This window comes from Penicillium angulare (assembly GCF_028827245.1).
Source record: "Penicillium angulare strain IBT 27051 chromosome Unknown utg000004l_segment0_segment0, whole genome shotgun sequence".
NCBI classification, from domain to species: domain Eukaryota; kingdom Fungi; phylum Ascomycota; class Eurotiomycetes; order Eurotiales; family Aspergillaceae; genus Penicillium; species Penicillium angulare.
This window is the reverse complement of record NW_026623163.1, coordinates 3,530,772-3,553,349: the sequence shown is the minus strand read 5'-3', so window position 1 is coordinate 3,553,349 and position 22,578 is coordinate 3,530,772. Positions and strand designations below refer to the sequence as shown.

Sequence of the window (22,578 nt, the reverse complement as noted above, 5' to 3'; positions counted from 1 at the left end):
AGAAAAGATAAGAGTTAAAAAACAAAAGAGAAGCTCTTATCTTAAAGATATTAAAGAATCTATATTATTTTATTTATATCTATATATAAAGATACCTAAGATAATATTAATCTTAGAATCTTTATTTAATATAATACTACTAAATATAAATTACCTAATTAAATATAAGTTATATAAATAGTTAAGTCGACTATCCTTAAAAGGGGAGGATAAATTATTATAGGATTCCTAAATCCCTTTAGATATAATTTAGATATAATTTATAATTACTCTATAGGTAAATCTATTATAATATACCTATTAATATATAACTACCCTAAGCCCTAATAAGCTTTACTAATATTAAAATATATAAATAATAGCTATAATTCTTATCCAGTAAGAATTAGTTCTATATATTAATTATTCTATTTGATCTCTACTATCTGATATTCTTGCCTAGTTATAGATCTCTAGCCTAATAACTTAGTAACTATTATATAAAGAGCTTAGTTAATATACTTATTCTATTTATATCTAAAAAGAATAAAGAGCTATAGCTTTATATTAATTATTAAGATCTAAATAAGATTTTAGTTAAAAATCAATACTTTCTACTTCTTATTTTAGAGATTCTTAACTATCTTTCTAGGACTTAATTCCTTAGTAAAATTAATATATAAGATATATACTATTAAATTTATATTTAAGAAAAAGAAAAATAGAAGATAGCTTTTTATATAAGATATAGCTATTTTAAATATATAATTATATTATTTAGTCTTATTAATATACTTATAATATTTTAAAGCTATATCTATACTATACTTTATAGCCTTTTTAATATTATTTATATTATATATTTAGATAATATTCTTATCTTCTCTAAAACCTATAAAGAATATATAGAATATCTTTATCTTATATTTAAAAGATTAAGAAAAGTATAACTATTTACTAAAGTCTCTAAATATTAATTCTATAAGAAATAAGTTAAATTCCTTAGCTTTATTATTAGTTAGAATAGTATCTTTATAGACCTAGAATAGATTTAAGCTATCTAAGAATAAAAATAATCTATATCCTATAAAAAGATTTAAGTCTTCTTAGGATTCTATAACTTCTATTAAAAGTTTATTAAAAAATATTTCTTAATTATATTACTATTTATAAAGCTTCTTAAAAGAAATAAAAATAAGAAAAAACCAAAAAATATTAAGCTAAATAACTATAAGTCAAAAGTATTTTAAGATCTTATTAATACTTTTTTAATTATATCTCTTTTATAATACTTTAATCTAAAAAGATCTATTTAATTTAAAACTAATATTTTAGGTTTTAGAATAGATAGAATCCTTTTATAGCTAGATAATTAAAAAATATAGTATTTTATTATCTTCTAGTTAAAGAAATTCTTACTTATAGAATAAAACTATATAATACTAGATTAAAAACTATTTATAATTATTTATTTATTTAAATACTAGTATTAATATTTTAAAAGAAACTAATATTAGGTTAAGATTCTAATAGATTACTATAATCTAAAACTATGTATAGATTAATCTAAGATTAATAAAAGATAAATATATTAATATTTTTCTTTTATTTTATTTAACTTTATAATATACTATTACTTAAGAAAAACTAATCTTATAGATAGATTATTCTATATCTTAAAAAAAGAGAAGTCTCTATCTATAAAAAAGATATTAGAACTAATTTATAAGAGAATTATAACTAAATTATTTATAAGAATATAGTAGTTTACTATTAATATAATACTATTTAGAAAAGAAAGTAAAAGAAAGTAAGGATTAATAATTATAATTATATTAATCTATAGAAGTCTATTACTATCTTTCTCTCTAATTATAAATAATTTAGTTAATAACTTAGAGTTAGAGCTAAGCTAGGTTTAAAATAATATTACTATTCCTATAGATTAAAAGAATCTAGAGAAGACTATAAATAAGTCTAATAAAGCTAATTATTTAGATCTAAAGGATAATAAAAAAGTTTTTCTAAGTTAAGACTATAATATAACTAAGTTTCTTCTAAATTAAGATTATAATATAATATATTATAAGGTTTTAAATTACTTTTAATTTATATTCCTTTAAATAATATTTATAGTAACTATAAATAAAGATCTACTTATAGATAAATCCTTAAGAAAACTAAAATTATTAATTAAAAAACTTTAAGATAAAGATAAAATAGTCTAAAAAAGAATTAATATAACTTAGAAAAATATATTATAAAGAAAGTATTAAAGTATTAACTCTAAGAAACTTTTATATTATAAAGAATATCTCTATATTCCTATTACTAAAAATCTAAAATAAAAATTAATTAAGTTTTATTATAATAAATAACTTATAGAATATTTTAGAAGAATATATATAAAAGAACTTTTAAAAAGGAACTTCTATTAGGAATATCTACTAAAAGATATATAAGAATATATTAAAATATATTTAATATATTTAATATATTAAAAAGTTAAAATACTTAGATATTATTTTTATAAAGAACTCTAATCCTTTTTTATATTTTATTAATTATTTATAAAATTAAATATAGATTTTATTATAAGACTTTTAATTATAATCTTTAAAAGAAAAGAATATAATATAATTCTAATAATTATTTATTAACTTATAAAATTCTTTTAATTCCTTTTTATATTAATAATAATATTTATAAAAAATCTTATTAAACTCTTTTTTAATTAAATTAAACTTAAATATAGAAATTTAAAAAGATTTATTTTTAATTAAAAATCTATTTTTATAAATAGATTCTAGTTATAACTTTATTACTATTCTAAAATTAAACTATAGTTTTCTATTATATTCTATTTCTAAACTAATAAATAAATAAAAAGACTTAATTAGGTTTTAGAAGATTATCTTAAGTATTTTATTAATAAAGAATAATTAAACTAGATTTAATTTCTTAAAATAATATAATTTATATATAATAATACTATTAATATATTAACTAATAAGATCTTTTTTTATATATTACTTAAATATAATCCTAATTTCTAAATCTAAACTTCTAATAAAATACTTAAGAAAAAGATTTCTAATACTAAAAAATAAATAAATTACCTTTAAAATATTTAAGAAAAGACTATAAAAAAGCTTTAAATTATATAGAAAATATAATAGAGATCCTATAATAAAACCTATAAGTTAAAAGACTTTAAACTTAAAATATTTATATTTCTTTTAATAAAGAACCTTTATTTTAAAGCTAAAAAAAGAAAATTATCTTTTTATTAAATTAGATCTTTCTATATTCTTATAAAAATTAGTATTTAAGCCTATTATATTATATTATTAGAAAAATACTTAAGATTATATAATATCTTCTCTATCTCTCTTCTTAAACTATAGAATAGCTAAAATAATAATAACTTATAAATACTAATACTAGAACTTAAAAATAAAGAAGAATAGGAAATTAAAGAGACCTAAGATAAAAAAGTTTTTAATAAAGTACTATATTACTATATAAAATAGATAGAATAATCTTTAAAATATAATTAATAGAAACTAGTAGAATATTTAGAAAATATAAAAGATATAATAACTTTATTTAAGAAAAACTAAGCTTATAAAATAATATTATAATAATATTAAAAACCCTCTAAAATCCTCTTAAAATATCTTTAAATTAATACTAGATAAAGAAAAATTATACTAAATAAGACTATTTAGTTAAAAAAAAAGAAGAATAAATAAGATAAAAAATAAAAAACTACTATAGAATTCTATATTAAGCTATAAATATCTTAATATTAATAATAATTACTATTATAACTAGAGTTAAAGTAATCCTAACTAAAGTTATATTATACTAATATCCTATTATAACCTCTATAAAAAAGGATTAAATACTATTTTATTTAAAAGTAAAACTAATATTATTAATCTATAGGTATAAAAGATTATTAAAATAACTAAAAGATTTAGTAAAAAGTAAATTATCTTTAAGATTTAACTCCTTTTATTACTTAATAATAAATATAATATATCCTCCTATAGCTTAGTCTATATTCTATAAATTAAAATAAAGCTTATAATCAGAAAGATAAATAAAGATTATCTTTTAAAAAGATACTAGGAAATAAATAGATTTTTTTATAGCTATAGTCTTAGTTTTCTTATTCTAGATAGATACAATACTATTAATAATTACTATAGTAGTATTATTACTTTAAACTTTATATATCTAATTAAGAATTAACTAAAACTAATATAAATTATTATAAATTCTATAAGATATCTAAGATAAATTAGTACTAAATTAAATATAACTTAAAGAAAAACCTTATCTAGAAGTAATTCTTACTATACTTTTTATATAAAGTATAAGTAATTAAATTTATATAATCCTAGTTATATCTAATTTTAGGAATAGTATCTATAGAAGGGTAAAGAGTTATTTTAGTAATATATCTAATATAAAATATAAATAAAGGATAGGCAATTTAATTATAAAAAGGATATAAGCTAATAGAAGTACTAGCGATACTTCTATTATACTTATTAATCCTATTACCTCTATTACTATTACTATTACTATTATCTCTACTTCTAGCCCAATCTTTATCTCTTATTATATAATAACTATCTTAGTAAGAAGAACCACTAGAAATATTAGTAACAACAGTATCAGATATATTAAAAAAGAAATAAGATAAAAGTAGAGAGAGAGGAGATAGAAAAGTTAAAAGTTAAAAGGAAGGAAGAGGTAAGAGTTAAGAAGATAAGAGAGAAGCTTTTATCTTAAAGATATTAAAGAAGCTATATTACTTTATTTATATCTATATATAAAGATATCTAAGATAGTATTAGTCCTAGAAGCTTTATTTAATATAATACTACTCTATATAGATTACCTAATGAAATATAAGTTATATAGATAGTTAAGTCAACTATTATTAAAAAGGAATAATAAACTGTCACGGGATTCCTGAATCCCCTTAGGTACGACTTAGGTATAATTTATAGCCACTCCGTGGACGAATCTATCTCGATATACCTACTTATATATAATAGCCCTAAGCCCTAGTAATATAAAAATATACAAACAGTAGCTACGATTCTTATTCAACAAGAATCAGTCTATATATTAATTGTTCTATTTGATCTCTACTATCTGATATCCTTGCCTAGTCACAGGTCTCTAGCCTGATAACTTAGTAACCATTATAATAAATCTCTATAATATATATAATTAAATATAGTAGCTATATAGCTAAGTAAAGCCTATATCTTTATCTTTTATACAAATTATATAATCTTATTATTTACCCTACTTATAGATATATTATAGGCGGTTTAGGTATATCTATAAATGGGTAGGTTTATTAATAGGTATACCTATAGGTCTATATAGGTCTATATATACTTATATAGCTTTTATCAAAATTCAGGAGTTATATAATATACCTCTTCCAGATGTTATATAACTTAAGTCATATAATTCAAAAACTTAGGTACCAAAACTCCGGGAACATCACAGGGGTTCAATATATAGTAAGCCCTAGACACGGTACAGCTATGGCTAACCTTCAGGCATCAGCCTATAACAGTAAAAGTAGCAAAAAAACTTGATTTCAAATCATTAGTGACACAATAGTATTATAGCCAATCAAGATTAAATTTTGTCGTAATTCAGCTTATATATTTGAGTATATTTAAACAACTACAAGGATTGCATTAGTTCACCAGATATATACCTAGGAGAGCTAGTAATAATCAGTATAGCTATATCTGTAACGTGGTTGGTAAGTGAGTGAGCCATGTAAGCAAGTGAGCCACCTAATCAATTTTCCTCTACTTATATATATATATATATATATATTAACCATAACGCCTTTATATTTATTTAACTATATTTGGATATACTGTTTTTCTATACCCAATTTTACTATAATTACTATATTTAGGTAAAGCCTATTACTTTAGTATTTATATAGTCTATACTAAAGATACCTATAGACCTAGTCTTACTTAGAAGAAGAAATTATAAGCTTCTTAAAGCTCTAGAGTCTTTTATATAGATAGACTATCTTTATATACTATCTATCTTGTTATATATTTATATCTTTCCTTTTATATATTATTTTTGTTATATAGTAGCTTATTTTCTATCTTAAGAAGTATATCTTTTTGTATTATAATTTAATAGTCTTTAATAAGCTAGTTTAATATAATTTAGGATAGTAATAAAGAACTTCTTAAGTATTACTTAAAGAATATTTTAATTAAGAATATTTACTTATAAAGCTTATAAATATTTATAGATATATATAGATAAAATATACTCGCTTAACTACTACGGCTTTCTAGAGATATAGATATATAAAGTTAAATAATAAGCTTTAATAGTATTAACTTAGGATTAAATAGTACTAATCCTACTACTTAAAAGCTATTTTAAATTATATTTAATTTAAAAGCTTTAATATAAGCTTTTAGATAAGTAAGAAGGAAGCTAAGCTTATTAATATAGTTAATTCTAAGCTATATTTTTTAGTTAATATAGTTATTATATATATACTTTAAAACTATAAAATATCTAATATTAAGCGGTTATAAAAGATATAATAAATATATAGATATATAGATTAGAATAATATTAGAATCTTTATAGACTTAATTAAATATTAGAATAAATAGCTTCTATATCTATTAAGAATAAGAAGTTAATATTGTCTATAAGTATAGTAAGTTATTAATAGGATAAATTATTTTTAAAGTTAATGAAGGCCTATTTTATTAGTTATCTATCTATTTTAGTTAATTTTAAAGCGCTAGTCGGGTAGAAGTTTTTTTAAAACTATACTTCATTATATTACTTTCCTTTAAAGATTATTATTAGTAGAAGTATCTATCCTAATATATTAATTAACTTAATTATAGTAATCTACTTATAATTTCTTAGTTATAAAACTAATCTTTGACTATAGTATTCTATTTAAGTAATAACTTTTTATACTAAATAAAGTCCTATAGTAAATCTAATCTTATCGAAGTTAAAGATATTATTTATAAGGATATTTGTCACGGGATTCCTGAATCCCTTCGGGTACGATTCGGGTACGATTCATAGCCGCTCCGCGGGCGAATCTACCACGATACACCCGCTAATGCATGACTGCCCTAAGCCCTAGCAAGCTCTAGCAATATTAAAACGCACGAACAATAGCTACGATTCTTGTCCTGCAAGAATCAGTTCTGTATATCAACTGTTCTATTTGATCTCTACTATCCGATATCCTTGCCTAGTCACAGGTCTCTAGCCTGACAACTTAGTAACCATTACAATATTATATTATTAGATAGTAGTTTAGATAAGATTAAACTACTTCTAAATAATCTTTAGATCTTCTTATAGTACCCTTTAGTAGTTATATTATTATAAGAAGTATAATTTGATCTCTAGATAATATTAGATAAAATTATATATCTATATTTTGCTGACGGTTTAAATCTATGTAGAACTATACTTTTTAAGAAGAATATTAGCTATCTCTTATATATAAGCTTATATAGGGGCTATACTATAAATATCTAGAGATAATATCTGTTATATAAGAATATTCTCTTTAATTTTAGTTAATTTATAACTATTAGTACGAGATTCAGCTTAATTTGTGGTGCTGTGTAGTTAATATATAAATATATAGCAATCAATATAGAATCTGGTCGTAGCTTATCGTATAGAGATAATTTCCTTGTTTTTTATAGCTCTTATAGCAAGTAATATACAGCCTTCTTATTGGATAGAATCCTAGCTTGATATACTCTGTTTTGGTGGCATGGTGGTGGGTTGAAGATAGATGTGTTCTCAGAGACGCGAAAAATTGATTAGGTGGCTCACTTACTTACATGGCTTACTCGCTTACCGACCACGTTATTAGGTATAGCCTAGCTTAGCAGGCCGCCCAGCCTACAGCGTGTAGGGGCCTTAACCAATTTCCTATAGTTACCATTGATAGCCTGGAAAGAACTAATTAATCACTACGGTAACTACTAAGCTTCTATATTTAGAGCTGAACGATAGGAGGGACCCGCTTAGTATTGACTGGTGAAGGCCGTTAAGTGGACCCCTACTATGTACTCGCGGGGCCGTCTCACTCAGCCATGATCTTTGACTCGGATAAATAAGGATCGTCCTAGGATGCCAAGCGCCTAATCTTTTCCTTTGACTCCTTTAAATTGGCCCCAAGTTGCGAACCTGACCAAGGTTTATGGCTAGCTGCAAGCTATTCTTGAATTCAGTTCAAAAAAAGAAAAGAATAATGTATCTCGATTGCATACCGATTTCTTCCTCTTCCTCCTCTTCCTCCTCTTCCTCCTCTTCCTCCTCTTCCTCCTCTTCCTCCTCTTCCTCCCCTTCCTCCTCCTACTCCTCCTCTTCCTCCTCTTCCCTATCCTTTTCACAATGACCAACTCGCGCGACTCTCAGCGTTCAATTTTACCCGAAGAAGAAGATCTTGTTACAGTACGACCCAATCGTTCATGGAACCCACTTGGCCGAGGTCAATTTTCACCCGAGCCAGATTATTCCTATTTGCTACATCATTATGAGTCCCGCGAAAGCTTCTCCGACGAGGTATTTCGCGATGTAGGTTTAGGGATCTCTAATGGGTCGGGCGATGCCTTCCCCGCACGGGGTAAACGAGATTCATTTCGCTCGAGCGAGCCTAGTCAACCCAACACCCCAGGCTTTTTGAAAACCCCCCAGATCCCCACCATCTCTACACCAGAACACCCGACTAATTGCCCGAGCCGCTCGACCGTTCTTCAACGAAGATTTAGTTGGGTGCCCGTTTCTATCTTCTTGTTAGCGATCTACGCGACCGCTTTCTCTGGCGTCTATCTCGCTGTGGCGTTCTGGAAACCTCGATGGACCCGAGTTGGGAGTGGAGCCCCCGTGGCTGCATCAACTGCAAATCTTCTTTGTGCTTTCTTCGCCAAAACAATTGAGTTGGCCTATGTCACCATTTGTGTTGCTTTCTTGGGTCAAGTTCTTAGTCGACGCGCCCTCACCGGAGAATCTCGTGGCATCAGCATATCCGATATGAATATGCGCTCGTGGATCATGCAGCCAGGGTCAATGCTAGTGCATTGGGAAACCCTCCGATATTCTGCACTTACATTTCTGGGCCTTATGGCCTTGACCTCTTCAATTGTCGCAATGTTATATACTACAGCAGCTGAAGCGTTGGGTAGGTCGAGACATCCACATGAATGCCACATTTACAACTCCACACTAAATCCCTTGATTTCTGATTTCTGATTTCATTTCTCTCTCTTTTTTTATATTACAACAGTATCACCGAAGCTCATCATGGGTCCCAACGAAAAAGCTACACTATGGGGGAAAGTCTATGCCAGCTTTGGTAATCCCGACTATCTTGCCTATAACTGCCAAACGCCCATCCCGGAATCAATGGATTTGAAGGCAAGAAATGACACATGTCTTCAAATCGAACATGCAGGGACAGCATATCACAATTACCAACAGTGGATCACCACCTGGAGCAACCTGGTCGACCAGGGTAACACCTCTGATCGATTGGACAAACGCCCAAAACCGACAGGTTCAATATGGGATAATACGACAGTGACCGGAAGCTGGATCGAGATTCAAGATATAACTGAGTTATCAAAGAGGCACAACCGTATGATCAACAATATTACTATGGCATTCCCGCATGGTGGTATACCCGGCGCAGCTATGGACCAGAAAAATAACATTCACCAGCCAAAACAATCGTCTGGCGAAGGCCAATATATCATCGAAGCATCCGTTCCCTCCCCTGCCGTGAATGTGCTTTGCGTTGGTATGTCCGAGGATGAATTGTCACCGCTCGTTTACTCCTCATGGCCAAACGCCAATTTCAGCGCCACGACCTGGAGCGTATCAGCAGCGCCAGATATCCCACAATATCCGTCATGGATTAATAGCACAGTCGTTGATTCCATCTTTGGGTTTGGTGAAAAATATGGCCAGCGGCCCCCGGTCTTTGGCACATTCCCACAAATACACAATACTATCACCAACACCACCGGCCTTTGGTCTGCAAATGCGGTTTATCTCGTCGGCAAGCCTTCGGTGCCTAACCCCGAGTATGTGATGTGTGCAATTCGCGCAAAGGAAACTGGTGTCTGCTCGACACGCTATGATGCGGAATCAAGTGGAGCACTTCTCTCCACACATTGTGAAGATACCTCCAACGATCTTCAATACAACCGCCATGATCCCAGTTTTATTGAGGGCGAGTGGTCTTCAGACTGGAAGAATGTTGCGACAGAATGGGCCAACGCACTGAGCTTGGGATCTGGCATTACGAACTCTCAGGCTAGCAATGAACGTTTAATCATGCAGATGATGCCTTCACACGACAACGCAACAGACACGTATACTCTTAATCCGGCCTTGCCATCTATAGGCGAGGCGCTTGCTGTCATGGTAGGAAGCACGTTGATCCTCAGTACCCAAAGTGCGCCATTTGTGCAGGGATGGAACTACACGAATACCCCAAATGATATCCTCACTACTCCCACATACCAGCACTTTAAAGCCACATTGCAAGCGGTAGGGTATGCCTCTGGCGGCACGGAGAAATGGCAAGGGGCTTTTTATGTAGTCCTGATATTTGCCTTCCTCACCAGCGCAATATGCTTGGTTTTTATGATCATCGAAGCCCGCGGGCATCAAATCACTGATTTTACAGAGCCACAGAACCTATTCGCTTTGGCGGTTAATAGTCCACAAAGTTCTCGACTCAGAGGTGCTTGTGGTTGTGGTCCAGCTGGGAGTCAAATGAAGGAACGGTGGTTCATTGGGATGGAAGAGGCCGACGAGCATTATTATATCCGTTCCAAAGCGGATGGGATTAATAGTCACGGCATATCATCTGGCTATTCTCAGCTTCATCCCATGGATATCGAGGAGCCAGGCACAAAACCTGTCAGCCCGGCTGTTAACGAGTTTAGGAAAATTTCCAAACGAGGGTCATGGTTGGCGAAATTTTATTAGGTATTCTGCACTCTTTACTTGGCGATACCTAAGCATGGCTGCCATTCAAGTTGTCTTTGGGAGTTTTGTTCATCTTTACTGCCGACATATACAGGGGATTGGAGCGACGCTTGTTTATATATTTCTTTTCGTGGTTTTAGGTGTTTATAACTGATGATCCCAATGACCATAATGAATAATTTAATTATTCACAAGAAAATACAAAATTCTTTGCCTGGTGGTCGGCGTTCGGTCGGTGTTCGGTCGGTGTTCCGAGCAAAATCCGATACATTGTATATACTGATAGGTGGGATAATTACCCCGGACCCCAACATCGGCCTGTTCACCGATAAGACATTCCACCCCCACACTCGATTAAGATCTATACCCGAGCACCGGGATTGAGGCACAACGGCAAAAGACGAGCCAACCATATTGAACTTCCGGCTAATTGCCCTACTTGTACTGATTATATAGCCGAGTAATACTCCGCAGTAAATAGTCGGATCTTGTCCCATGGTACATAAGAGAAGCAACGCCCGATAATGAAACCAAGTAAAGGCTTTTTATACACTCATCCCTCTTTTTAGCATCTACTGCAGCCCAATACAGAATACCCCAAGTTGAAACTCCCCAGCAACAAAAGAAAGATAGCCTTCTCCCACAGACAATCAATCAATCATGTCTGTAAACGCCAACGGCAAATCCCCCACTCACCCTTTCACAACGAATCCCCTCCTTACGAGATCCGATCTTCAAGATGCGTGCACCTCCCTTTTAAACCCTCTTTTGCCTCTTTTCACGCCCGCCCAGACACGTGTGAAAATTGGCTCAACAGCTACTCGCTTCGATGAGGGTGGTGCCCAAATCGAAGGATTTGCGCGTCCGTTATGGGGTCTCGCGTCACTGCTCGCGGCGGGAGATCACAATTACCCTGATGCAGAGCGGTGGCGTGAAGGAATCGCCAATGGGTGTGATCCAAACCATCCAGAATATTGGGGTGATTTGGAAGATTCGGATCAGAGGATGGTAGAGATGTGTCCGCTAGGATTTGCACTGGCTGTTGCTCCGAACACTTTCTGGACGCCGCTTAATGAAACGCAAAGGGGAAATGTTGGGAATTGGATGAGACAGATTAATGATCTGGAGATGCCAAACACAAATTGGTTGGTTTCTTTCCCGCCCGTCTGACTTTCTAGCTTAACACTCCAACTAACATCCTCTTATATAGGCTCTGGTTTCGGGTTTTTGCCAACCTGGGGTTGAAAAGGAACGGCGCAGAATACTCCCACTTTCGTATAGAGGCGGATATGGATCACCTCGATACATTCCATGTTGGTGGAGGTTGGAGCAATGATGGCCCAAAAAGCCACCACCAAATGGACTATTACTCTGGATCATTTGCAATACAGTTTCTGCAGCTGCTATATGCAAAATTAGCAGGGGATTTTGACCAGGAACGTGCGGAGAGATACCGCTCCAGAGCGAAGGAATTCGCCTTGGACTTCGTGCACTATTTCGCTCCAGATGGTTAGTTTTCTCCTTGATATATACATGCCACCCAGTCCCAGTGACTACTCACCAAGAGAAGACACAGAACCAAAGGCTAACACACAGTCTTACTCTTCCCAGGCAGCGCAATCCCCTTTGGCCGCTCAATGACTTATCGATTTGCCATGGCTGGTTTCTGGGGTGCTCTGGCGTATGCAGATGTCGACCTTCCCTCCCCACTAACTTGGGGCATGGTAAAAGGTCTTCTCCTTCGTCACTTCCGTTGGTGGACCAACCAACCAGACATATTCTCCAACGATGGAACCTTGAACCTAGGGTTCTGCTATGCGAATCCTTACTTGACGGAGAATTATAACTCTCCCGGATCCCCATACTGGTGTTGTCTCTCGTTCTTAGCACTCGCACTGCCAACTACGCACCCTTTTTGGAAATCAGCTGAAGAGGCGTACCCAACTCGCAGCCTGTCGGAGGTGAAGGCTCTGACGTATCCGAAACATATTGCTGTGCGAAGAGGTGGACATTCATTTTTGCTCTCAGCGGGACAGGCATGCCACTATGCTATGCGAGGGACGCATGCAAAGTATGGAAAGTTCGCATATAGCGCATCATTTGGGTATTCAGTTCCTACAGGGTCTTACGAACTGGAGCAGTATGCGCCAGATAGCATGCTTGCACTTTGTGACGACGCTGATGGAGAAGTTTGGAAAACGAGAAGAGTAACAAAGGATGCCAGATTTGAGTATCCTGAATCCGATGATGTGCCGGTCTTAGTCTCAAGATGGGAGCCTTGGGGGGATGTGGAGGTTGAGACAATCCTCATCCCCCCGGGTGAAAGGACACCAAACTGGCATTTGAGGGCGCATCGAGTTCGGACGGGGCGAGCTTTGAAGACTTCCGAGGGGGCTTTTGCGATTTATGGATGCCGAAGTGACAATGGAAGAATGCTCGGCCGTTTGGAGAAGAGACCAGGTACAGGTGATGGCCAGGTGATAGAGGAGGGTACGGTACAGGATGGGTCTAGTGCTTTGACAGTCTCTTCTGCCGGTGCTGTTGGTATCACAGAGATTTATGCAGGTGCCAGTGGACGTCCTGGACGGATTGTGCTTGCTGATCCGAATTCAAATCTGATTCATGGCCGCACGTTGCTTCCATCGTTGACCGTTGATCTGAAACCTGGCCGTGACGTTTGGTTTGTTACGGCCGTCTATGCTCAACCTGGCGGAGATCAAGAATGGAGGTCTGGATGGGAACAGAAACCTCAGATTCCAGATTGGTTGTTGAGCAGAATCAAACATCTGGAGACATAATTTGATAGATTATCGTTCGTGGTCATTTTAACCAATTCAGCACAGCAAAGCCTTATGAAAAACCTTAAAGAGAGTACCCAGCCACTCATTATTTCAGGATTCAAATATGTACAAAACGCAAAGTTGACCGGTGCTCGATCAGCACGAGAGCAAGGGAGTCAACCAGACGGAGTAATATGGACAGACACGTAGACAGACAGAGACAGAAGTTGGAAAAAAAGGGAAAAGCTGTGGGACATCGCTAAAGAATCGCTCGTACACAGACAAAAGACATGCAGATGCAAGGGAGATGCAACGAAAGAAATGCGACACCGACCAGTAAGTTTTTACAAGACATGAACGACCAAGAAACGCCATGCAAGGAATCATTCAAAAATCAGGGGGAGGGAGAGAGCAAGAGAGAGAGAAAGAGAGGACGGTGTGGGAGAACGTGAGAAATCGCAGCGGGCCAGAGTCAACTAGCACACATAGAGGGAAGACGCGCATGTAAAGGCGAAGTGGGCAAAGAGTGTGGTCGATGTAGATTTGTTTTAGAGGAATGGTGCTTAACGATCGGCATGAAGGTTAAGCCAGCTCATATCTGAATTCATGGTCCCAGAATGGGGTAGCTCGTCAATATCATCTGGTATTACCACGCTGGATTTGCGGCCGTTGGAGTAGCGTGCGAACCCGTGTTGAGGATTTGCGGCGGGGAGGTTAGTGTTGCTTGAGTTGTAAAAGCTCGTGCTGTAGTTACTACTCGTTGGGCGACCTAACCAGCTGCTGTGACCCGCACCAGTCCAATTTGTATCGTGGGGGTCATCATCAGAAAGGACGCTGACCGAATCCGCACTGGAAATTCGCGCCGATTGACTCTCGGGAATAATGAGGTTACGATCGGTTGAACCTGTATTCTCTGTTGCAGGATTGCCACTAGCCACGCGGCCAAGTGGTCGTTGATCGAGGAAACCGTGATTTAAAGGGGCAAGGTTGGTCATTGGCCAGGCGCTGCCACGATAATCGGATCTGGTGTATACAGAGCTAACAGTAGAGCGGTCGGACGGCATTCCAGCAAGGTTCGTCGCACTGTTGTCTTCAAAGTACTTGCCCCATCCCTCATCTGTTGTGCGATCTCCAGGCTTATTACCAGGGCTAGAGATGGCTTCGACGGCAGCAGCAACAGCAGCAGACCGATCTGAATCATCGGAATACATGCTTGATGGTGCAATACCGCTCGATGGGATGGTGGAAAGTGGGCTATTTTTAGACAGTCCATAGCCGTAGTTTTGGCTAGGAGGCCCCAAAGACTTTTCTCCAGCATATCTTCCGGACATGATCGCCAGAGAATCATCTGATACCGTTGCAACAGGAACAGGGCTCTTTGCCATGGGATAGGCACCCCCAGTCAAAGGTTCAATGCCTTGATCTTGAAAACTCAGACGGTCCTTGCCAGCCCCACCATGCCCTTGATCATCTTGATTTTGCTTTAGTCTTGAACGGCGCAGCAGGAATAAAATCGCCACCAGGATAACAATGGCACCACATATACTACCAAGAGTTGCACCGATGATCAAACCAATATGCTCACCGGAGTTCCCTGAAGCGGCAGCGGCAGGGGATGAAGTGGCAGATGATGAAGCGGTAGAAGAGGGTGTTGTAGACGTGGTTGATGCCGTTGTTGTGGTTCCATGTAGAGGATTCTGCGAGTTACTGACATAGAAGAGCTCTGTGGCATTAACCCAATCATTGCTCGATTGATTGAAGATGGATAATGAATTATCACCGCTTCCACCAGAGAGAACAACTAAGTTATTGCTACCCTGGGCAACTGAATAGTCGGACTTTTTGGAAGTCGGGGCATTCGAGTTGTTATATGAGGGGTAGACACTGAAGCTTCGTTTTGAAGTAGAGCCGGTTAAATGAGTAGCCGGGCTCAACGCTTCTCCTTTTTTCATCATTTCGTAGCTAGTAACAGTGTTGGGGGAGACGTCCAGATTGAACTCCTGCAAAATCTTGTTGCCATCGTCATCAATTGCAAGGGCGCAGCGATTTGTGGATGAAAGAGCAGACGCAACAGGAGCATCAAGGGTGGCGCCGGAAAATGTCCAACCGGAGTCGCCGTAGATATAAATGTTTGTGTTCGAGGATGAACCACCAAGCAGGGCAACTGCGGATTGATTCCAAGTCAAGAGCATGGGATTAGCTGCGGTAGGGGCACCCTGGTCGTTAAATGATTTAACTGTATAGGGAGTGGTAGTGCTAATAGTGAAAGTGTCCTGAGAAGACCCGTCAGCAGTGGGATGGCTCGGCGCGTCCCCACCATACATTAGAATTGAAGCCGATGATTCTAAGTATCCAATGCCATGAGAGGTACGATTTTGAAGGCTACCGGACCCAGCAGAAGTTAGATTTGACCATTTCTGTTCCTTGTAGGAAAATCGCTGGATTCCGGAATACGTGGATGAGTTGCCGGTCCCGCCGACTACATAGAATGCCAAACTATCCTTGTTGCCCTCAATCGCCGCCGAGACACACGCAGCGCCGGTGACAGCGACGCCGGGGGTTAAAGGAGTCCAAGTGGTATTTTGTTTCGTACTCTGTTCGAGAGAGATGGATGCAAACCCATCTGGAGTGTAAACATAGAGGGTATTGTTGTATATTGCCGAACAATGACCCGTCAAGGCCATTGGGGGTTGCGGTATAGTCATGTTGAGTTCAAAGGATGATACCAGACCAAGGAAAGACGAAATGGATGCGATACCAGCCGGCAGGATCGGCCCAGATAATATAGATAGATGGGGGTGACTACCAGAGCACTATCTCATCTCGGCTGATGTATTTTGTTTTGCGATTCCCCCCCTCGTTCCGTTGTTCTTCGTATGCTGAAATCGGGATCGAAATTTGTGATTGTCAAGATTCGGAAGCGGCGGAAATCAAGGCGAAAGTTTTGATGACCAGTCACAGTGGTTGAAGAAGGGACAGCGAATCGTGGTGAGTGGAAAAAGAGGTTCCACGCGTTGGTGGAAAAAAGTGGAGAGAGAGAGAGAGAGAGAGGGAATGGGGGTATATTTCGGCGACACGTCGCGAAAGAATGAAGCTGACCAGGGTATTAGTGGTGAAGCACGAAACAAATCAGCAAGAACGATCATAACAAACCGAATGGACCAAGTGCACAGCACAGGAAAGAGGGTAAGGACTGAGACAGACACACACATGCAACATGCACCGCGGAGAGGGGGAGGAGGAGGAGAAGGAGGAGGGAAGAGAAGGAGTGAGACACACCCTAGAAGGTTAGCGGGATCATCTTACTCAATGAGCCCCTGAACCCGAGACCATGACGAAATAGATCCGCGGTTCATTTTCCTGTTTAATTTGGAGTTTGACTTACTTAGTTTATAGTTACATGGATTATAGTATGAAGTATACAGAGGTAGATTGTAATTATTATGATTGTTATTCCCTTCAGTTCAGGAGTCTACGTACACAGAATTTCCCCCATCTTCGAAAAAACAAAATACCACGGAAGTGTCGTGTTTCTCTTGATAAAAGTGGGTCCTGGTCTCAGGAACAAGTCAGGAACCATCTGCAAGCTTTTCCCCATGCATCGAAGGGGGGGGGTTGGTTGTAGGAAGCTGCAAGGAATATCATCTGTGCCAACAACCTAAGTATAGCAAACATTGAACTATACCCCAACCACCCCCTATTTCTTCTTCATCCTCTCTGTTTGTTCTTGTTCTTGTTCTTGTTCGTAACCAGTGGATCAATCGAAACTTTGGAACCATGGAATCCTACTTGGCTCGTGCATAGTGTGACTTCGGGACCATTATACATACATAGTAAACAGACCGACAGATATCGAGACAGAGACAGAGACAGAGACAGAGACAGAGACAGAGACAGAGGGTACACTCCCCACTTGTTTAGCGTACTAGTACTAGGATGTGTATTGAATAAATCAATCCAATGGATTGGCCCCCAACTAGCCATGCAGAAGTTCCCACTCTGCACCCTCGTGGGCCCAACGGTCGTTGTAGATAGATGATTAAAGGGTATAAAGGAACAGAGAAATTCAAAAGAGAAGATAATCCTGAGGTCCGTGTTTTCTGGTCATTTCCAGGTTTTCTACTTGTCGCTCAGTCCTCTTCTTGCCCTCCGTCAGACCATGGGGCTGAAATCCGGTTTGATTAAATCCCACACCATACATGGATACATACAATTGTCCCAACATTGAAAATAGATCATACAACCACGCCCCATAAGCCCCGTTTCCATTACTACTAGCCTTGGGTTTGTTTCCACGCGTGCGCCGTTTGAAGGAGCCGGGACAGATTAGCCGCCGATTGGTCGTCGGCCGGGAATACGTAGTCCATGTACTCCTCATACCGGTCATCCTCCAGCTTACGCCGTTTCTTGACTCGTCGGGGCATCTGTTTCTCAATTTTCTCAATGTCTTCCGCGGAGCCATGCGTGTTTTCAAATGATCGCCACGCATTAAGCAATTCCACTCGCTAAAAGAGAGTATTAGCGCACATCCTCCGAACAGAAATACTGAAGATCCACACGGAGAAATTTGAACATACCTCTTCCTTAAGCTCCTTATCCTTGAATATCTTGTGTGCTCGAGTAAACACCGCTCGCGCACGACGTTTGGCCTCTTCGCTGACTGGTCGCTCTTCTGCTTCCTCCTCATCCTCCTCGTCCTCGGGGATATTAATCTCAAATCGGGCGTAATTAATCCACACTTTCACGTGGTCTGTCTTGGATAAGAGACGTTCGTATAAGGCCCGAACGCGGTCAAACTCCCCTTCGTACTCTTCAAAATCGATGTAAGACTTCCATACCAATTCCGGCATATCGAGGGTAGGCTGTTCAATGCCCAACTCGTAAAGACCGCGCGCCCGGTCGAGATCATCCAGGCCACGCTCAAGTTCAGCATACTGGATCCAAGATTGACTATTAGAGGAGTTCCACTCGATCTGCTTTTCGTACAAGGTACGGCATCGCACAAACTCGAAGAGCTGCCGCTCCAAGTTGATATAGCCACGGAAGAGCTTATCTTTGGGACAGGCTCCAATCGCCATTCCTAATGTCTTTCGCGCAGTTTGCAGCTCCATCTGCCGAACCTCAAACTGTGCCTTCATTAACCACACCTTTGCAAATGTGAATTTCTTGTGTGGGATCAACCGTATGCATTCTTGATAGATCTGTCGCGCACGCGTGACATCTTTCGCCTCCATTTCTTCCCACACCGCATAGAAGATCCAGAGGTAGATATATCGGCGCCAATGGCGCTTTTCTTGTGAAGGAGGGATTTGTGCGATAGCCCGCTCGTAGACGTCTCGGACTTTATCTGGGTCTCCGGAGGTTTCCTCCAAGCGCGCAAAGTCAAACCAGATGTCATAATTGCGGGGATTTTCCTTCAGTTGCTCCTCATATTGAACCCGACGCTTGGACAGGATCACATCTTCCACACCTTCCCGATCACCGAATTGCTTCTCAAAGGTTGTGTAGGCCTTGTGAAGAGCCATTGACTTCGAACGAGACAGACGATCCAAAGCGTATTTGTAGATTGCCCGGGCGCGCTCATATTCCTTCAACTTGGCCTCGAACTTGGCATAGGCTGAGAAAAGCTTCTCATCCATGAAATCCTCTCCCAAGGTTTCGATGGCAAAGCCATAAACCTCGCGGACCAAATCACTTGTCCCATACTCTTCTTCAAATCGGGCCCATTTGATCCAATTCCGTGGCTCGGGATGCACGATAGTAAACCGCTGGAAGATTGCTCGCGCTCTTTCAAATTCGCTGTATCGCTTCTCCAGCTTGATATAAGCACCCCATGCACCCTCTTCGGGCTCCCATGACATCCATCGCTCAAAAACCTGCCGCGTACCGGGGATATTACCCAGGGTTTCCTCCATGTAGACATATTTGTACCAGAGTTTATCGACGCGGGGGAGAATGGTGACAGCGCGGTCAAGAAGATTGCGAGCATGGTTGATGTTTCTGGTCTTCATTTCAGCTTCGATGTACCGAATCCACAAAATAACAGAAGTTGAATCAACATCCAAGGCGCGTTCGAAAATGGATCGTGCGCGCTTGAATTCCTTCTGTTCCAGTTCCCATGCGGCATAGCGCATCCAGTTGTTCATATTAATTCGATTGCGGCGTACATAGTCCTCAAAATCCTTGCGCTTGCGACCTTGATACTCGTGGAGCTCCTCCAGATCGGCAAAGCGCTGTGTTGGGGCCTGCAGGCCAGGCTCTTGTCGGTCTACAGCTTCACGGAGGAGCTGCTCTGCGGATATCTGGATCGGCGCGGCGGCCTTGTTTTTGACCCGGGGAGGGCCTCGAGACGCCTCCATGGTGGGTGGCTATTTGAAGAAATATGAGGTTCACGGGCGAATCTGAAGTGGTATGTTGAGAATTGATCGGGAGCCACGAAATTTAATGGTTGAATTAATCGGCAGAGTCGTAACCGGAGAAGAACAAAAATGGGAGAGCTAAGACAGCCCAAATCACAAAGGTGGTTCTTTGTCCTAAATAAACGTCAAGCACCGTCCCCCCGTCGCAAGTGAGCAGATGATAGGTCTGGTTCGTCACTTCAAGTCAAATAATCTAATCTCGGAATCGGCGAACATGCATTAACGGCTCCTCTCGCCACCCGAACTAGCTTCCATGACTAAGCGCAGCTTCCGCTTGATTTATCGCATACCAATTTTAAAAGGCAAAGAGATATTCTCGACACCTTCTAAGAGTCTTGGTGGCACCAGGGTGAACCATTTAATTGATTTCCTTCCTTGCTGCCGTCTATCACTCAAACACACCCTATCACGCATCTCACACCAACATGTCCACCGCCGAGGAACTACTGCGCGACTTTGAAGACGATGAAGAAGACTTTCAACAAGATGAAGACCTCGAACAAGATCAAGATCAGGACCAGGATATTGATGAGGAACAAGCTGCTATCAGAGAAGGCGCAGAAGCAACAAATGAATTCGATCGTTCAATTACAACAGGAGACGAGCTCACTCGACTACACAAAGTTCTACGCGATCACTACTCTATCCGATTTCCCGAACTAGAGACCCTCGTCACGAATCCTATTAAATATGCGAAAACTGTTGCCATTCTCAAAAATGGTCCCTTCGATGATATTAAGGCGCTTTCCAACTCTGCAGACAATTTGGCAGAGGAGTCGCTCAAATCTGTCCTGGATGGGCCCTCTCTGATGGTCGTGGCAGTCGAAGGAACCACCACTCGCGGCCGCGAGATGAGCGATTCAGAGCTTAAGGTGGTTATGGACATATGCGAGAAGATTATCCGTCTTGATCGTGAACGTATTGCTCTGACAGAGAGTATTCGGTCTCGTGTGAACCAAATTGCCCCCAACCTAGCCACACTGATCGGGCCTCAAACCGCTGCTCAATTTCTCAACCAGACCGGTGGACTACTGGAACTGGCAAAAATCCCAGCATGTAATTTGGGTGCGCAAGGATCCAGGCGGCAGGATGGATTGGGTTTCGCTACGAACCATGGAGTCCGCTCACAAGGCTTTCTCTACGACTCGCCTCTTATTCAAGAAGTTCCTAATGACCTTCAAAAACAAGCCATCCGGATTGTTTCCGCAAAGATGGTTCTTGCAGCTCGTGCCGACGTCTCAAACTACAGCAAAGATGGCTCCCTGGGCGAAGAGTTGAAAGAACAATGCTTCAAACGATTAGAGAAATTGACTGAGGCTGCCCCTAACTCTGGCGTGAAGGCCCTCCCGGCGCCGGACGACAAGCCGTCCAGAAAGCGTGGTGGACGACGTGCACGAAAAGCCAAGGAGGCCATTGCCATGACCGAATTGCGCAAAGCTCAGAACCGTGTTGCATTTGGCAAGGAGGAGTCAGAGGTTGGCTATGGCGCTGGTGAAGGCACCGTTGGGTTGGGTATGTTGGGCCAACAGAATGATGGTCGTATCCGTGCGACACAAATCGACCAGCGGACCCGTGCGAAGCTCAGCAAGAATAACAAGGGCTGGGGTGCTGCCACTTCTGCGAGTGGCACCGCTTCCTCTTTGCGTGGATTTGGCCAGGGTGGCATTAGTGGTACTGCTAGTGTCCTTCAATCCAAGGGTCTTCGGAGCTCAGGTGTAGGCACATCACTAGGTGGCGGCTCTGCCGGTACTGCAAGTACCATTGCTTTTACCCCCGTTCAGGGACTCGAGCTGGTTGATCCTAAAGTGCAAGCTGAGCTCAGTCGAAAACGTAAGGCCGAAGAAGACCGCTGGTTCAACTCTGGAACGTTTACACAAGTTGGCGGCGGTCAAAGTGGTAGCCAAACTAAAGAGAAGGAAGGGTTTAAAGTCCCAGCCCTGCCACCCAAGAAAAAGATAGACACTGGAGATGGCAAGATGGGTCCACCTACTAAGCCATAAGTGAATCCGCATTTTGTCCTATTTGTTTATTGCGGATCTGCATTTGGGTGGCGTTCAGACACGGCTGACAACGGGCGATCTGGCTTTGATATTAATTTCGTGTGATACCAAATTTGTTTGTTTAAAAAGATCATATATCCATAAGATACAGTTTCTAAAACTAAGAGAAGGGACTGGCATGTACTAGTAGGACATGCACATAGTAAGTGCGTAATTTATATATATCGCGGCGTATGGGGAAGCCCTGCATGCGGGGAACATATAAATGTCTATCTATATACTTTAATAATATAGTTGGATACTACTAGTAGATAATAGGTAGGTACA

General features: G+C 38.6%; 5 protein-coding genes across 5 annotated transcripts; 3 read left to right on the top strand and 2 right to left on the bottom strand.

Annotated features, from left to right (window-relative positions):
• Positions 1 to 8,448: 8,448 nt before the first annotated feature.
• Positions 8,449 to 11,052, top strand: N7478_005258 (uncharacterized protein; the record flags this gene model as incomplete). The annotated part of the gene is made up of 2 exons (XM_056921472.1): positions 8,449 to 9,235; positions 9,341 to 11,052. The coding sequence occupies 2 exons, from the start codon at positions 8,449 to 8,451 to the stop codon at positions 11,050 to 11,052; spliced, it is 2,499 nt and encodes an 832-aa protein (XP_056779509.1).
• Positions 11,053 to 11,712: 660 nt separating this feature from the next.
• On the top strand, positions 11,713 to 13,850 carry N7478_005257 (glycoside hydrolase family 154 protein; the record flags this gene model as incomplete). The annotated part of the gene is made up of 3 exons (XM_056921471.1): positions 11,713 to 12,197; positions 12,263 to 12,561; positions 12,664 to 13,850. 3 exons carry the CDS (start codon positions 11,713 to 11,715, stop codon positions 13,848 to 13,850), a joined length of 1,971 nt encoding a protein of 656 aa, XP_056779508.1.
• A 545-nt stretch (positions 13,851 to 14,395) lies between these two features.
• N7478_005256 (uncharacterized protein) lies at positions 14,396 to 16,537 on the bottom strand (the record flags this gene model as incomplete). Its single annotated transcript, XM_056921470.1, has 1 exon — positions 14,396 to 16,537. One exon carries the CDS (start codon positions 16,535 to 16,537, stop codon positions 14,396 to 14,398), a length of 2,142 nt encoding a protein of 713 aa, XP_056779507.1.
• A 1,569-nt stretch (positions 16,538 to 18,106) lies between these two features.
• On the bottom strand, positions 18,107 to 20,191 carry clf1 (putative cell cycle control protein (Cwf4); the record flags this gene model as incomplete). Its single annotated transcript, XM_056921469.1, has 2 exons — positions 18,107 to 18,337; positions 18,410 to 20,191. 2 exons carry the CDS (start codon positions 20,189 to 20,191, stop codon positions 18,107 to 18,109), a joined length of 2,013 nt encoding a protein of 670 aa, XP_056779506.1.
• A 485-nt stretch (positions 20,192 to 20,676) lies between these two features.
• N7478_005254 (U4/U6-U5 snRNP complex subunit PRP31) lies at positions 20,677 to 22,251 on the top strand (the record flags this gene model as incomplete). Its single annotated transcript, XM_056921468.1, has 1 exon — positions 20,677 to 22,251. The coding sequence occupies one exon, from the start codon at positions 20,677 to 20,679 to the stop codon at positions 22,249 to 22,251; it is 1,575 nt and encodes a 524-aa protein (XP_056779505.1).
• Positions 22,252 to 22,578: the final 327 nt, after the last annotated feature.